The sequence below is a fragment of the Ochlerotatus camptorhynchus genome, unplaced genomic scaffold (genome assembly GCF_037179485.1).
Source record: "Ochlerotatus camptorhynchus isolate MF236.1 unplaced genomic scaffold, CSIRO-AGI_Acam_v1.1 ptg000007l, whole genome shotgun sequence".
In the NCBI taxonomy this organism is placed as follows: domain Eukaryota; kingdom Metazoa; phylum Arthropoda; class Insecta; order Diptera; family Culicidae; genus Ochlerotatus; species Ochlerotatus camptorhynchus.
In genome coordinates, this window is record NW_027040499.1 from 1,189,919 (window position 1) to 1,207,752 (window position 17,834).

Below are 17,834 nucleotides of genomic sequence, written 5' to 3' on the forward strand. Positions count from 1 at the left end.
CGATTGGCGAAAGCCTCTCTCTTCCTTTCCTCCAAAAGATGTTGTTGTTGCTGCTGCTGCTGCTGCTGCTGCTGCTGCTGCTATTCATATCTTCGAAGGTATGCCTCTATGCTGGGGCGCCAAATCGGAAAAACTTCGCGCACGCCGTGTTCGCTTCTGCACATGCTCGCAACCGGAGGGGGCCACTACTATAAAGCACTAAACAGTGGCAACTTTTCAATCATACCATCAACCGACCGGTGTACAGTGAAGAGTTTTGCAGTGTAGTGATTCCCGTGCTGCTACCAGAAGTTACTCCTGATTCCTTCTACTTAGAGTGATTAGTGTGAAGTTCTTAGTCAACCAACCGACATCATGTTTCGATCGCTTGTGAGTGTGAAATGTACCACCGAATGTGCACAGGAAAAGGACTCTCGTTTGAAATTCTGTGACCGATTCAGTGATTGTTACACTATACTGTTGTATGTACTTAAATTGGTTGTTGTTGTTGTTGCAGATTTTTGTGACACTGTTCGCCGTGTGCTTTGCCGGGTACATCCACCACCGACAGGACGACGACGAGGTGTCCGAAACCGAGCACCATCACAATATCGAGCACAAGCATGCGACGTCGCATCAGAGCTTCAAGATCCACCACTTCCACGCCGTTCCGGTGTACGTCAAGAAGGAGGACCAGCAGTTTCTGAAGCACCCGGTTGAGGTGTCCGGAATCAAGCATAACCTGAAGGTGGGTCAAGTGGTTCCGTTTCTGGTTAGCTGAAGTGGTGAATCTAACAGATACTAAATGAGAAGATCTTCAGTGCATGTGATGATGATGAAGATATCATAAATGTGGGTATCTCAAACAACTTCATCGGAGCTTGCATCCTGATTGAAAATTTCGTTAGAAATATCGAAACGTAGCGTACGGAATCACACAAACCGAAATAGTGGAGACTGAAGTTAGTGGTTCCGCAAGTAATCATAAGCATTTGTCAAAAACTTTGAATCAGTTTCCACTCAGCATTGGTAATGCTCACTAGCTTTTAACCGATTGCATCCCACGGGGTTGTATATTGCCCCAAGATACAAAATCACCTGTAAAAAACCTCCATTTAAAGATATTCATTGAGCAAGATTCTTCTACAATACGTTTACTATCCATAAAAAAAAATCATATGAAGCGTAAATATCTATGAGTCTACAAATCGTCATGGAGTTCAGATATTGATATTCTACAGGCTCAACGAAATCTTAATCCATGCTCAGACAGAGATTTTGGAACCTCATAACATCATGTGAGAGATAGTTGTGACGTTGTGATATCAAAATATCTTTGATTCTTCAAATCATCTTGGAGTTCTGATCATGAAGTTTTACAGATTCAACGAGGTATTTAACTAAATTGTTGAGCTCTTAAGGCTTGGTGAAGCCTGATATGAGAGAAATATCCGGAGAACTGCTAGATTAGGGCGTAATTGCTTTTGTAAACAAACACGTTGATCGCCGATTTCTCGCGAATTAAAGCTTAATTTTAAAAAAAAACTATCCACACAAACAGTTAGAGGAATGATTCGTATGTCATTTGGTATAGTTTGTTGGCGAGATTGACCTTTAATTCGCGAGAAATCGGTGATTAACGGATTTGTTTACAAAAGTAATTACGCCCTAATATCGAAGTTCTCCGGATATATCTGAAATATCATAGTATTTCCGGTTCTCCAAAGTATCCTGAAACCTTGATATGCTATGGGCTGAACAAATTATCCGTAAGATAATCGTAGAAATCCGTAGAGCTTCGTTGGACCTCATCACATCATGTAGGACAAATCATCCTGAAGTTGAAATCTGGAGATTCTACAAGCGATCGCTTCATGGAGCATTATAACATCGTGTGACACATATACTGCCACTATTGGCATAACAGTCCCATCTCCTATGTGTCTCCCTTAGCTCAGTTGATAAAAGCGTATCTACAAAGCAAGACCATGCTGGAAGTGGCTGGGTTCGATTCCCGGTTCGGTCTAGGAATTTTTAGTTTAGAAAATTTCTCGGCTTCCCTAGGCATAGAGTAGATTATACTTGCCACACAATTATACTAATGCAAGAATGGCATCGATAGCTCTCAATTAATAACTGTGGAAGTGCACCTAGAACACAAAGTTGAGAGCACGCAATAAGCTAATATGCGGTAAGCAATACGCTTGAAATGCGAAGAAGAAGAAGTGTTGTACGAATAGCGACAGTAGTATCATTGAGGTAACTCTAAGCTCAGTCGGTAAAGGCGCAGCTACAAAGCAAGACCATGCTGGAGGTGGCTGGGTTCAATTCCCGGTCAGGTCTAGGAATTTTTCGGGTTGGAAAATTTCTCTACTTCCCTGGGCATAGAAGTATGATTGGACTTGCCACACAGTTATACCAATGCAAAAATGGTACAGGCATCGAAAGCTCTCAATTAATAACTGTGGAAGTGCATCTAGAACACTAAGTTGAGAGCACGCAATAAGCTAATATACAATATGCAATATGCTTGAAATGCGAAGAAGAAGAAGAAGAACTCTAAGACTAGAAGGTCCCGAAATAACGTGCTCAACTTTTTGGCTTAGCTCTTATACTCTCTTCGGTGCCAAGCTAATCGATGCACCCCTCGAAACATAGGAAAATCCACGAACCCCTCATTTTATCTGTCAAACTTTCATAGCGAATCAAAACAAACATAGTGCAGTGCTAGAATTTCAACTAGAATGGGGAACGCTTATAGATATGCTTGGGACCAATAGGCTAGTCAAGCAGTGAGCCAATTTTAAATCGTCAGTTTCCAACCGGTGGTATTATCGTTTAGCCGAAATATCTATGATTCTCCAAATCAACCTGGATTACAGATCTCAATATTCTACAAGCTCAACGAAATCTTGTTCAACGTATTGACTGATGAACCTTTAGCACTTTGTGAAACCTCATCACATCATGTGAGATGAACAGTTGTGTTAACACGATATTTTGGATTCTTCAAACCATTCTGAAGCTTAGATCATGATGTTCTACAGGCTCAACCAAAGAAGAATACAGTCGAATTTCGCTCGTTAGGCTATCTTTAAGTGGGCTACGTTTTATTTGGGCTTCCGTTAGTTGGGTTGTAGCCCACCTAGATCGAGGGCAAACGTCATTTCTGACAGTGCTGATTCCTTTTCGAGGGACTCATGGATGAACAATTTGGATAAAGTTGCTCAAGGATTGTGATGATAATAATGAATCGGTGCATCCCTCATCCAATTGTCAGCTTGACAGCTCAGTCCAACTAACGAAAGCCTTTCACTAAGTGGGCTATGGGTTTAGCCCAACGAGTGAAAGTTGACTGTACTAAGATAAAACAGTCCGAAGAAAAAACTTTCTATTTTAGTGTCCTCTTTCACGGTCCCTTTCCTCCAATGAATCTCCGAATTAATATGGAGTTTCGAATTGGATGTTCTACAAAGTCTTGTACGATGCTCTGAGTTATTATACAAATCCGTAGAGCTTCGTGTGGTGGGACATTAGTTGTGTTAGCTGGTTAATAAGGTTGTGAACCCGCATCATCGATTTTCTCTTTCGTTAATAACTCGGCTAGATTAGCATTTCTCGATACGTTTGATGTTGCTTTTGCTAGCTAATACATCCTTTCACTTTACTGTATTGTAATAATTTCGGAAAATTTGTTCACTTAACTGTGGTAATGTGGCGAGAAAATCGATGAAGAAAATCGATCATCACAGTTAGGCCCTTATTATTGTAAATGCTAGAAATAAATATTTCAATCACACTTCTTCCCTTCCATCCCGTGCAGATTGTCCACCCCGAGACCGAGCATAACCACGGCCACGGACTGACCCTGGAGAACCACAGCGAGTTCGACCACAAGCTGCACGGTGGCCACGGATACGATCTGGGCCATGCCGGTTCCGAGCACGTTGCTGCCCAGGAGTACGGCGGCCACCAGGAGTACGAACACCACCACTACGGCCAGCTGGAGGAGCAGGACGAGAACTAAGTCTGGACGCGAAGCCGTCGTGCAGTGTCGGTCGGCTAGAAAGAAGAAAAACAAAGTTGACCAAAACACACACACACATGCACGCACACGCGAAATGTATACATGTGATATAGTCAATTTTTATTTAATAAGTTCTGTTATTTTGTTGATGTAACATGTGCGCCATCCCATCATCCCGTGCAGAAGAACATTAAGAAGCAGAAACGCCGGAGAATCCATCCGACGGTTCCCATTTTCCATAGTGAAGACTTTGCTTAAATTATCAATCCATTACATCATCCGTTGTTAACTGTTTACCATACTTGTTATGAATCTCACCTATCAAGATTTAATAAAAAGGAAAACATCGAATTATTTAAAATAACAAATCTATCCCTTAATTGAAATCTAAACGCATCCGAAATCTCTGATTGAAGAATAAGGCTTTAAGGTTGTCTAGCAAAACCACAGGTTATCTATCGATGTCTGCGGTATATAATTCGTGCTTGATGCCCTCACAGCAGGATCTCCTATGCTGAGCTGCATCGTCGATGTCATCAGAAGCCGATGTCAACAGAAATCCTGGAACTGAGCGAAGTCCGTTGGCCAAGCTTTGGAGAACGCAAACGGCTATCAAGGCAGGTACTGTTATCAACTGACTATGCGCAATTGGGTTATTTAGTTTTGAAAAAACGTTTGAAAATCCCTCTGTTGTTGATCGTTGTCTGTCAGAAACAAGTTTGCTATTCTAGCAGGATTATTTGAAAAATGTAGACCTGTAAACTGAAGGAACTACGTGGACATGACGGGGAAATAATGAACAGGCCGAGACTTAACGAACAAAAGAATGTTTTATTAAAGCAAACTTGAATTGCTCACATCCAGCTCTTGAATTGGAATGACAGCGAAAAATAACAGGAGTGACCAAGTAAGGTAATCCAACGACTACTTTGATTTCACCTCCTCTCGCTTGGATAGTCCCAGCATCGTCCGAAGATCCTCAAGTCGTCCGACGTCCAACGATTTAGGCTCTGAACCATTTGGTGGATTATTTTAACTTTTGGTTAAAATTTGACAGATGGAAAGTTATCGATTAACCCTGCTATCCGAGCATGGTTATTTCTGACAGACAAGAAGTTAAATTTTGACAACCGTGGCTCGAAAACCGGTCGAGCGACAGCACAGGGATTTTCGAACATAGAAAATAACTTTCGAAATGTCACTTTTAACCACGAGTTAAATTTAACTCGGCAAATGGTTCACAGCCTTAGTGAAGAAGTCAGCAAACTGGTTGTAGCTGGCAATCGGCTCCACCGGCTCCACCAATAGCTTACCAGCCAGCGTTGCCAGGTATACCGATTTATCGGTATTTATACCGATTTCCAAACTACACGGTTTGAAAAAAAGTACCCAAAATCAGGGTTGCTTCCACTCACTAGCTATAAAAAAATTATTTCCTGAATTTTGAAATCATTAGATGTTATAATGAAATTTTGTACTTGTTAGATACAAGAAGAGGTTGAAAGGCAAGTGTTTGACTCATAAAGCCTGTCAATTTCGCTACCAGAGTGTTACAATCAGCGATCTTATGATTCGTGAGCGTTCACTCAGAGTGAGCGCTCGCGAGTCAGAAAATCGCTGATTGTGACTATCTGAAAGCGAATTTGACAGGTTTCATGTGTCAAACACTTGCCTTTCAACCTCTACTTGTATCTAACAAGTACAGAATATGATTATAGCAGCAAATGATTTCAAAATTCAGAAAATCATGTTTTTATAGCAAGTGAGTGGAAGCAAGCCTGCACGAATGCGCTCCCGGATGTATTGATTTGGTGAGTATGTTCCAGTTGAAGATTGTTCTTACACATTTCTCGATTGCATTTTCGAGGGGACGTGTCTGCTTTTGTGGGCAGTGCGTTTGGTTGTCGGTTTGGTGTGGTTGGTGGCTCGCCCGCGCGCTGTGGCGCCGCCATCAGGTAGGGGAAAATTTCTCCTATCTGATGGTGGTGTTGGCATGCGTGGGCGGGATGCTGGTTGCGCCGGATTGACGATGGGATGCATTGTTTGCGGAAGTGGATGCGTTCCTTCTGGGGAGTATTCGAGATTTATGTATGTTCATCGTTCATCGTTTCATTTGTCAGAGTGATGACCACGGTCGCATGATGCATGTTCCTCGGCTTTTTACGGTTAGGTGTATACGAATAATTCACTATGATTTTATTTCCATCTTGATATAGTTTGAGTTTGAATACATCCTAGGTCCTATTATATTATTATTAAATATTCATTGATAAATATTTATAACAGGGTCAAAACACAACTGGAAGAAGCAACGTAACATCATTTAATTTTCTCTAATGTATGTTTAACGTTTATATGACAGTGAAATTAACCATTTAATTTTTCCTTTCCAGGAGAGAAAGTTACATAACTTATTGATATATTTATTTGTATAATTGTAAATACTTATTTAATCAAATTCTGAATATGAGTGATGAGGAAGCTTATTGTGTTCGCGAGCCCTCCGTTTAGGCTGGACGCATTGATTTAAATCTTTAAGTTTATTTTCAGCTCTTCGACATTTTTAGATTAATATTATAATGATTCACTATTTTCAGCCTTCGTTCAGGAAAATACAAAAAAAAACATTGGAATGCATGATAACAATTGCATAAAAACTGTTAACTGTCCAAATAACCTCGATTTTTCTGACTATTGATGCATTATGAAAGTTTACCAGTATTTTAAAAAAGCATTCCATATTGCGTTAAGAAATTCCATGGTGCATAATAGGGTGTTTGTTTCAATTACAATAAAATATCAGAAGTTGAAATCAGTTGAATGTATTGAGGTTAACTGAAGTCGAGCTTATTTGTATTTTGTAATACTTGTTTATTTAACCTTATTTTATATATTGCATGACTAGTAAATTAGTTTTATTTCACATTTTTAAAATCTCATTATATCACTATATAACTATCATTATATAACTATAATTTTCATTTCTAGAAAAAGTTGTCCTATAGATCCTGAAGGACCAGAAGGTGTATCAAATAGCTTATCATTGTTATTTACTTTTTATTTTATTATAATATTATATGAATTTGGCCGGTTCCTTTTGGTGCAGCTCCACTTGGTTATTTGGCTGAGATCATTCCTTTTTATTTATTTATACAGTAACCCCTCCCTATCGTTTAAACATCAATTCAGCTTATCGTTTACCAAAACGAACCTTGCTGCAAACCCTACCCTCTTACCCAACATCCCAGTGACTCCTCGTAGAAGTGCAGAGGATTTCTCGGCTTTCATCAAAGCGAGTGTCACGTCAATACATTCCTACCCATTCCTTTCTTGACCTGTGTTCAGGCGCGGCTTGCGCTGGTATTGCCTAATTTGAGATCACCAGTTTTTACACATTGAGGATGATTGCTAGTCCCAAGCATCGTCTATTGGTTCTCTGTGTAATTACAGCTGATCTGGCAATAACAGAGTAGCAACCGTGGGCGGTCAATCATGCTCATGCATGCTCATAATGCCAGCCAATGTTGCTGCATAAGAGTCACAATGAGCGATTTTGTCATTATCTCACTTACTCTTTGCTCTTCACTATTCGCGAAGAGGCGATCAGAAAATCGCTCATTGTAGCTCTGTCAAAGCTGAAATTGCAGGTTTTGTGTGTCGGACGCGGGCTTTGGGATCTTTTCTTGTACCTTACGCATGTGGGAAGCCATCGTGTTGTCTTATTGTTCCAGCGCTAGGCGTTGATTTATCTAAACGTTGCTTGATAACAATGCATTTACAGGATGAGAAAAGGAAGGCACCATTTTATTGTTCACTTGATGTATTTTATTGTATTGTATTACTCATATACTTCAAAATTAAGCAGATGACAACAATAATACAACATTATATGCATATAATTATTATACAGGTCCCCTTTTTAGACTAGATGCTACCAACGATCAATGATTTATAAATAACAAAACTATTTTTTTTTTTTTTTTTTTTTTTTTTACATTGCATGATTACTATTACCTTAATATTTCAGTAACCCAAGCAAGTCATTGAAATTAATATGAAGCTGATGAAGCAGAGGAAATAACAACATTAAATAATATTATATGTATATAATTATTAAGCAGGTTATTTCTCGTCATGTTAGTTAATCATCACAATTTTTAGCATTATTGTTAGTATCATTCGAGCAAATAGATTTAATTGCATTATATATCCTATACATTTCAGTGTTCCATCCACCCGCCATTGTGAGCTGAGGAGGTATAGAGCTGCATCTTATTATATGTAAAATACTTCTTCATTGCAATAGCAACTATATTATCCACATAAATGTATTTCATTATGCCATATTTTGATGTTCTGATATATTATTTCTCCATTGCATATATTTTCATTATATAAATAAATACTGGGTTGGGAGGGAGCATCAGGGTATCATTCAAACTGAAACTGGACGATGGTATGATTGACAGCTGGAGTCTAGGAGAGAATAAACACTATCATTTTCTTTATCCTACCGATTCGATTGTGGTGATGTGAATTCTACTCCAACAGTTTCAGGGAGATTGACGCGCCCTTCTTAACAAACCATCCAGTAGGAAGCTTAATAAGTATTGCGAATTGTGTTATTCGATTTGTTGGAGCGTATCGTTGGAAGGAGATTCTTAAATTCCCGTGGATTTCGCGTAAGTGTCTCTGCTTACGGGTCCGCCCTTCCGTTTTTGGCCCTTCATACAGCGATATTGTGAATTCAGATCGGTAGCTCAAATTGATCTTGCTATTAAGTGGAGCTGCATACAAGACAAGTCTTGAAAGGATGGTGGCTACCTTACATACATACATACACTGGAGTCGCTTTTTACGCGGGTGATACGTCCCGCGTAAAAAAAAACCGCGTAAAAAAAAACCGCGTAAATTCCGGAATCCGCGTAAAAAAAAACCGCGTAAATTCCGAAATCCGCGTAAAAAAAAACCGAGTAAAAAAAAAACCGTGGAAGAAAAAACCGCGTAAAAAGCGATATACCGCGTAAATTCTGAAATCCGCGTAAAAAAAAACCAAAATCCGCGTAAAAAAAAACCGCGTAAATTCCGGAATCCGCGTAAAAAAAAACCGCGTAAATTCCGAAATCCGCGTAAAAAAAAACCGCGTAAAAAAAAACCGTGTAAAAAAAAACCGCGTAAAAAGCGACTCCAGTGTACATACATACAAGTGAGTGGAAGCAAGCCTGCCCAAAATTAAGTTCTTTTCACTCATCTCGGCACTATAGTGCAGGAACCCAAAAGTAGGTAAAGCGGGCCAAAGTAATTTTCATTTACTTGTGTGCAGTTCGTATGGAATTTTCCACTGGCTTTTTAACCAAAAGTAAGTTAGTTGTACCCAACAGTAGTTAAATAGGATTATACTCAACGTTGGGTTCCCACACTTTACTACCCCTGTTGGGTGGTTTTGCTCCTCCGTTTTTGACAACATTAGTAGGAGAAAAGGAGACAAACTAGTCAAAAGTCAAAAGTGAACTGGCCGTTGGGTACTTTTTTCTTACCGTGTAGATACCGATATACAGATAAGGTTCTTCAGAATACCGATTTTTAAGATTTTATACCGATTTATACCGTTTTTTAAATAATCAAAATTATTATTGCCTGCCCACGCTAGAATTTCGGAGCAATTTTTTGTAAGAGACTTGAATCTTTTTGAATACCTCATATTTTTTGAGTCTTCAAAATTCTTAACAATCATCTCTAAAGATGCCTTATGCTTGATACTCTTTCCAATATTTTTTGCAGTTCCTCACCGTTTTTAGTCGATTGGAAATAGTCGATGGCTCTTTCCGGTAATTCCTAGGGAATCGAGAAATATATTTTAAATACTTTTACTATATGTTTTAGTATTACTTCTACGTGAATTCAACGATTTACATAGTTGAAGATGCTAATTTCAAATAACAGACTGTAGTGGTAATTTTTATACGATAGATGGAGTAGATGAAAGCATAGAGTTGATAGTTCCGTTAGAGTACGGCAGTGTGAAGATTGCATATAGATATTAGAATAGCGAGCTAGAACAACTTTTAAGGAAGGTACAAATCGGTTTTTTCATCTCTCTTTACCAAACTCCCCCTTTGGAGAGGGATGATGAGGGGTGTCCCCCCCCCCCCCGCCAGTGGTGGCGTAATTATGGAAGTGCATTTCAGGAATGTTCCAAAAACTTCAGGGAAATTGCGGAGTCTTCAGGAATATTTTGTGAATATCAGGAAGTTCAATTAATTCTCCCAGAAATTCCTTCTGTCTTCTTCTGGAAGTTTGACCATAAGCCAAAGGTTTTTTTTTTTTGTTCGACTTCTATTGGAAGGTTTTTCCGAGCTTCTTCTGGCTTTCCCTGGAAATGGCTACTTCTGAAAATTTACTTCCGGTTTCCGAAACCTTTATTGCCTTCTTTTAGATGTGACATCCGATTTTTGATGATAGTTTATTTAAATTTTCGCCACAAGTTTCTCAATTCGTGCCGGATGTTTTTCCAACTTTTCTTAGAATTTTCCTCGAACTTCATCCAGGAGTGCTTCTTTTGTCTTTCTCTGGATGTTTTTTCGGCTTCGCTCAGAAACTAATTCAAACATTCCCCGAAGTTTTCTTCCGGAATTTTCCGATCATTGTACAAAAGCTAAAATTTGCTTTGATTAACGGCTTTATCAGTCTTAAAACACTGCAACGACTACGATGTAATCTGCTCGACATTTCGGCCATGGGTTGTGGCCTTTTCAAGTGAAAATATTGTTTATCGTTATTGCCAATAGTTTAGTCGTTGTTGGTTTGATTTAAAGATATTTATTTGAAAAAAAAACTACTTTCTCACAATTTTGATCACCACTTGAGGACAAACAATGCAATTCACCTCAAGTCCCAGTCGTCACCAGCGTTAAAATTTTCACTTTCAAAAACGGCAAAAATATAAAATTAATTATATATTAATTACCGATAAATACCGATTTTTAATACCCTTGATACCGATAAGCTTTAAGACAATCTGGCAACGCTGTTACCAGCAGCAACATGATCACGAAGAAAATGATGATTAAAGCGTTTAATGTCGATGTGTTTGGCTCTCTTACTCTCCAAGTTCTTGGTCATACCAATGCATCCACGGTTGTCCTCGTATATGGTGATTGGTTCAATGTTCAGCTCACCGAGATCGCCTAGAACACCGCCTAGCCATATTGCTTCCGATGCTGCAGCACTCAACGCTATATATTCAGCTTCGCTTGAAGAAGTTGCAACTGTTGTTTGCTTCTTGCTTAACCACGCAACAGTACATCCGAAAACACGGAAACCAAATCTGCTTTCAGATTTCCGGTCGTCAGTATCGGTGGCCCAGTCTGAATCAGCAAACCCGATGAGTGGCGCCGCTTGATTGTCTCGAGTAAACGGCAAGCAACACTCCATCGATCCTTTTAAGTATCGTACAACCCGTTTCAGAGCTGTCCAATGTTGTTGTCCAGGTTGAAGTTGGAATCTCCCCAGATATCCGATAGAAAAGCAAATGTCCGGCCTTGTGGACATCATCACGTACATCAGGCTTCCCAATAATTCACGGTACGGTTCTTGAACACCTTCGACCACTTGACGTCCATTGGCATCCTTGTTGCATTGCACTTCGCCATGCCGAACTTCTGCAAGATCTTTTCCAGGCTGGTTTCTTGAGACACCATCATTCTACCATTTTGTTGATCGTACCGTATCTTCATCCCTAGAAAGTGAGTCAACTCTCCACAATCGGTCATTTCAAACATCGCCGACAGTTCGCGTTTCAGCTTCATTATGGTGGTCAGCTGCATACCTGCTATCAGGAGATCATTGACATACAGCACGATGAAAACAACGTCTTTCCTCTTCTTGTCGATACGGGTGTATAGGCAATAGTCGTGCTTGGAACGTGTGAAACCTAGCTTCAGCAGCGCTTGATTGAATTTTTCGTTCCAACAACGAGGACACTGCTTCAGACCATACAACGATTTCCTCTATGTTGTGAAGGGAGAGTCCCAGGGTTTTCGGATGGAGCTTTTTCAGTTGGTTCTTCATCCAGATCAACGGTGCTTTGCGTATCCGAATCGACTTCATCTTCGGTTTCGCATTCGATAACATCTACTGCTTCTTGTACGTACGACGAATTGTCCCCCTCTGGCGGATACAGCATGGCAATCACTAAGGGAACCTTCGAGCCTTCATCTTCTTCATTTGCGTATGGCAAAGAAGCTTAATCGAACTTGATGTCAGGACAGATGAATACTTTTCCTGCTTTTTCTGTCCCATAAGCGGTAGCCATTTGGAGCATAGCCAATCATGACCGCCTCCCGACTCTTGTTGTCCAACTTCTTCCTCAGCTGGCTTGGAACCCACGAAAACGCTTTACATCCAAAGATACGCAGCTTGGAGAGATCCAGTGCTCAGCAGGTGTACGATTATCTGACAGAGCAGCAGTAGGACACCGGTTCAGCAAGTACGTTCCAGTAAGTGCTGCCTCCGACCATATGAACTTTGGCATATTTGAGTCGATAAGCATGGTTCTCACCTTTTCTACTAGGGTTCGGTTGAACCGTTCAGCCACGCCGTTTGGTTGAGGCGAGTATGCAACGGTTGGCTGAATTTGAATTCCCTTTCGTTTATAGTACGCTTTCTGTTCTCGGGAGCAATACTCACATCCCTGGTCGACAGTTAGCAAATTCGTTTTTTAAACTGGGTTACTATGGCTTCATACTCTTGAAAATGTACGAAGACTTCGGACTTTCTCTTTATCAAGTAGATGCACGTAAAATGGCTGTAGTCATCTATTAAGGAGCCGGCGGATCGATTGGCCTGCACACATCCGAATGTATCCGCTCTAGCAATCGACTGGCTCGCTCACGAGTTCCGTTGAAGGGTTCTCTGCACTGCTTTCCAAGCACACATGTGTCACAGAATCCAATTGAATCAACAACCATATTGTGTCGAACTAACGTATTCATCGTGGTTTGACTGGCGTGACCCAAACGACGATGCCAGAGATTGCTGACCTCCGCTGCGCAGAGATTTGCTGTAGGTCCTACCACGTCCAGATCTGACTCCAACTCGTAGAGATTTCCTCGCAACTGTGCCACACCGATCGCCGCATCACCTTGCTTCATCAGCGCCTGATGCTTTCCGCCGCGACTTGTGAACAACACGTCAATTCCGTCTTATGTCATCTTCTTGACAGAAAGCAGGTTGCCTCGCAGCTCTGGTACGAAAATTACATTTTTCATCTGGAACGGAATACCTGCTTTGGAAATCCCCTTGACTTCGCCTTAATATTTCCCAACAATCGACACACCATCTTTGGACACATCAATAACGAAAGGTTGTTTGAGCTTCCGGACCGACTGCATGCAATCTAAACTGTTAACCAGATGGTCGCTACATCCGGAGTCCACGTAGGAGATGGTTCGCTTGTTCTGAACCTTCGGTTACTTTTGGTTCACCATGAACGAAACTGCTTTGCTTCCAACCGCTGCGTTGACGTTACCATCGGTCTTATTGACACGACAATCTTTCATCATGAGCCCAGTTTTGCCACATCGATGACACTTTCCGTTGAACTTTCGTTGCTTCTTATTTCTGCCTCCAACAAACGCTGCTGCATTGTCTTCGCTCGAATCTTCCATCCTATCAGACCGCTTGGATTCTTCAGCCAGTAACCGCTGTTTCACAGTCTCCAATGTGGGGTCGTTCTCGTTGATATTCTCTAGAGCCGTTACAAGGGAGTCGTAGCTATTGGGAAGGGTGAGAAACATTTGAAAATTTGCGATCTTGGATACAGTGTCGTATTCGAGAAGTCTGGTTGTCGAGTCCTACATAACAAGGAAGCAGTACTGGTAGGCGAGAGGAATGGAGGGTTATATCGGAGGAGCAGTTTCCAGAGCAAGCATTGGCGACCACTGTGAAGCATCCTGAATTGTGTGAGCATTTGTGGCATCGTAGGCTGGGTCATCGTGATCCGGAGGCTATTACGAAGATAGTGCGACACGATTTGGGTTTCGGCCTGAAATTGCAGAAGTGTACTGTAGATTGCGTATGTGGAGTTTGCTTGAAAGGGAAGATGTGTCGGATTTCGTTTCCGAAGCAGTCCCAGAGCAAGTCATCAGCGGTTGGAGATCTGGTGCACTCGGACGTTGGTGGTCCGATGGAAGTTGCCACACCCAGCGGCAACCGATTCTACGTTACTATGGTGGATGATTTCAGCGGTTACACTGTAGTGTACCTGTTGAAGGCGAAGTCAGAAGTGGATTCGAAAGTGCGCGAATATTGCAGTATGATGAAGAACCAGTTCGGACGTTTTCCTCGGGTGATCCGCACGGATGGAGGAGGAGAATATTCAAGCACGTCGTTCAAGAAGTTTCTTGCTGAGAAAGGCATCATTCTGCAGCAAACGGCACCCTATTCGCCGCAGCAGAACGGCAAAGCGGAGAGGAAGAACCGGTATGAGGTCGAAATGGTCCGGTGTTTGCTTCTGGAGGCAGGATTGGAGAAGAAGTACTGGGGTGAAGCGTTGAACACGGCGAACTACCTGCAGAATCGTCTTCCGTCGTCTGTCATTGAGAAGACACCGTATGAACTGTGGCACGGCAAGAAGCCGTCGTACGTTCATTTGCGTATTTTTGGTTCGGAGGCATACGTGCATGTGCCAAAGGAGAAGCGAAGAAAGCTGGATCCGAAAGCAGTGAAGTTGGTCTTCGTTGGATACGCAGAGGGTCGCAAGGCATACCGTTTCTTGAATCTCGAGAACGATACGATTCTGATCAGCCGTGATGCGAAGTTTGTGGAAGTGCGTGATGAAGAGGTGCCCCACGGGTGCCGGCAGGAAGTTCCCTAAGAAGAACCGTTTCTGTTTCCTGAAAAAGTGAGTGAAGAGGTTATTATATCGCTTGAGGGGAAGAAGATCGAAGAGGTTACTATACCCGAAGCTGTTGAAAGTAGTGATAGTGAAGAGGAAGCGGATCCAGAAGAGTTGGACAGTTCGCAGTATACGATCGCGTCTAAAAGTGATTCATCGTTCCATGGTTTCCCGTTGGATGAAATCGCTAGGCGGTCTTTGAGGTCATCGAAGGGCGTAGCACCACGTCGCCTGATAGAAGAGATTTTCGTGGCAGGCACGCTTCCCCCAGAGGAGGAGATGGAGCCGAGAACGCTTCAGGAAGCTTTGAGCTGTGGGAAGAGTGCTGAGTGGAGAAAAGCCATGACCGACGAGCTGCGATCTCACGAAGACAACGAAACGTGGGAGTTGGTAAACCCCCCTGCTGGGCGAAAGCCAGTAGGGTGCAAGTGGGTTTACAAGATAAAACGAAATGCTGCTTGAGAAGCTATTAAGTATAAGGCTCGTTTGGTCGCCCAAGGTTTTTGTCAAAAGTATGGTCAAGACTATGATGAGGTCTTCGCACCTGTTATAAAACAGACCACTTTGCGGACGCTTCTGGCGATCGGGACCAAACGGAGCTTGGTACTTAAGCATTTTGATGTGAAGACTGCGTATCTATACGGAAGGCTGGAAGAGTAGATATACATGCGGCAATCAACGGGTTTTGAGATTAAAGGTAAGGAGAAGCAAGTGTGCAAGTTGAAAAGGAGTATTTACGGGCTGAAACAGTCGGCTCGTTGCTGGAATCACCGTCTGCACGCCGTTCTCGAAGTCCTGAATTTCAAGCAAAGCCAGGCTGATCCGTGTCTTTACACGAAGGTTGCAAACGGAAAGCGCGTATACTTGCTTGTCTACGTTGATGATATTTTGATCGGCTGCGAAAGCGAGACGGAGATCGAAAAGATCTATGCGGCCCTGAGTAAGGAGTTCGAGATGACCAACCTAGGAGATGTGAACTATTTCATGGGGATGGAAATCAAGAAGGAAGATGGTAAGTACGGCATTTCGCTGGAATCCCGATGGAGGATGGATTCGTCAAAACCAGGGAGGACAATCCTCCACTCGAAACAAACACGCAATATCGGAGTCTAGTCGGGACACTGTTGTACATCGCAGTCTGCGCGAGACCGGACATCGCTGCTAGTGTGTCCATTTTGGGGAGATGCGTGTGTGCCCCGACGGAAGCCGATTGGATAGCGGCTAAACGGGTAGTTTGCTACCTGAAAAGTACAAAGAAGTGGCATTTGAAGTACGGAGATCCTGACGGCAAGTTTATTGGATACTCAGATGTGGACTGGGCGGGTGACTTGAAAACTCGAAAGTCGACGACCGGCATCGTTTTCATGTTAGCAGGAGGAGCCATTTCGTGGACAAGCCGTCTGCAGAATTTCGTCACATTGTCTTCGATGGAATCGGAATACGTGGCGTTGAGTGAGGCGAGCCAAGAGGCTGTTTGGCTTCTGAATTTGTTCGACGACTTCGGTGAACCGTCCTTCAAGCCAGTGACGCTGTGGGAAGACAACCAGAGCTGCATTAAGTTCATTGTTTCGGAACGGACGACCAAACGATCGAGACACATTGAGACTCGGCAGTGTTTCGTCAAGGAGTTGTGCGATGCAAAGGTACTAGAACTGTTGTATTGCTCAACCGAAGAAATGGCTGCGGATATACTTACCAAGGCGCTTGGACAGGTGAAGCTTCGGAAGTTCTCTGCTATGCTGGGATTGACCGGCGGAGATCGTTGAGGAGGAGTATTGGTAGGAGCAACGATCGAGATGCTCTTACCATCAGAGCTGTGCTGTCAAGAATGAAACTTTCTACCAACACCGACAGCACCGCCTACCTTGTTTTTCTACATTCGTAAAAGCACCATTCAAGTGAGAGCATTGTTGTTGCTAATCCTTAATTAATAAAGTGTTTAATAAACTACAGTAGTTCCTCGGATACTTATTTCCACTGAATATATCACGGCCCAATATCCTTGTCCCGTACTATGCCTAGACATTCATCAGAAAGGAATCGAACGAGCAAGGACTTCGCTTTCAGATCTGTTTGCAAAACCTTCGCCCTTCCCTGGTCCGTTTCACCGGGAACTGGCTTGGTTTATACGTCCAAAATGTCTGGCGCATCCAGGTACAGTTGAACTCGAAACCGCCAATTCTCGAAGTTCGTTCCATTCAACTGCGGAATTCCGGAGTCTTCCTTCGTAGACGAGCCCATAACCTGAAGGATCTACGTGGACAGGACGGGGCAATAATGAACAGGCCGAGACTTAACGAACAAAATAATGTTTTATTAAAGCAAACTTGAATTGCTCACATCGAGCTCTTGAATTGGAATAACAGCGAAAAATAACAGGAGTGACCAAGTCAGGTAATCCAACTGCTCCCCCCCCCCCACGCCCCCCCCCCCCCAGCTAAAAACCCAGCAACACAAAGGCTTTCGGTGAAATCGCATGCGGCCAAATTTTCCATACTAATTTTTTTTTTCGCCACTCCCTAGCTCGAAACCTGGCTACGCCCTTGGCAGGCATGATCATAGGCGTAGCTAATAGGCCCACCAAGGCCTGGGTGAACTTTGCTTGAACATCTGCATTATTGCAGTATTGAACATTTGTAGATGCTGGGGTATTTCCAGAAGTTCAAAGATGTTCAGAGATCCTATTAGAATTAAGCGAGATGGAAAAAAAATGTGGAATTTGGAATGAATTCAGAGAACTTCGTAGAAGTTGAGAATTTAAAAAAAAAAACTTAAGGGAGTTTTGTACAGGTATGGGCTATAAACTCGGAGTGGTGCAAAATATACTTGTGCTGCTCTCAGCGTGTCTCTTATCTTTGGTGGGAGAAAGAGACAAAGGAGAAAGAGATTACATACCTGGGTGAGAGCAGTTGGACTGCAGGGGTGTTACTC

At 42.3% G+C, this 17,834-nt stretch overlaps 1 protein-coding gene across 1 annotated transcript; it reads left to right on the top strand.

Moving 5' to 3' along the window:
* Window positions 1–286: 286 nt before the first annotated feature.
* LOC135697829 (uncharacterized protein DDB_G0272718) lies at window positions 287–4,033 on the top strand. Its single transcript, XM_065217659.1, has 3 exons — window positions 287–369; window positions 497–727; window positions 3,803–4,033. Exons 1-3 carry the CDS (start codon window positions 355–357, stop codon window positions 4,004–4,006), a joined length of 450 nt encoding a protein of 149 aa, XP_065073731.1. The 5' UTR covers window positions 287–354; the 3' UTR covers window positions 4,007–4,033.
* Window positions 4,034–17,834: the final 13,801 nt, after the last annotated feature.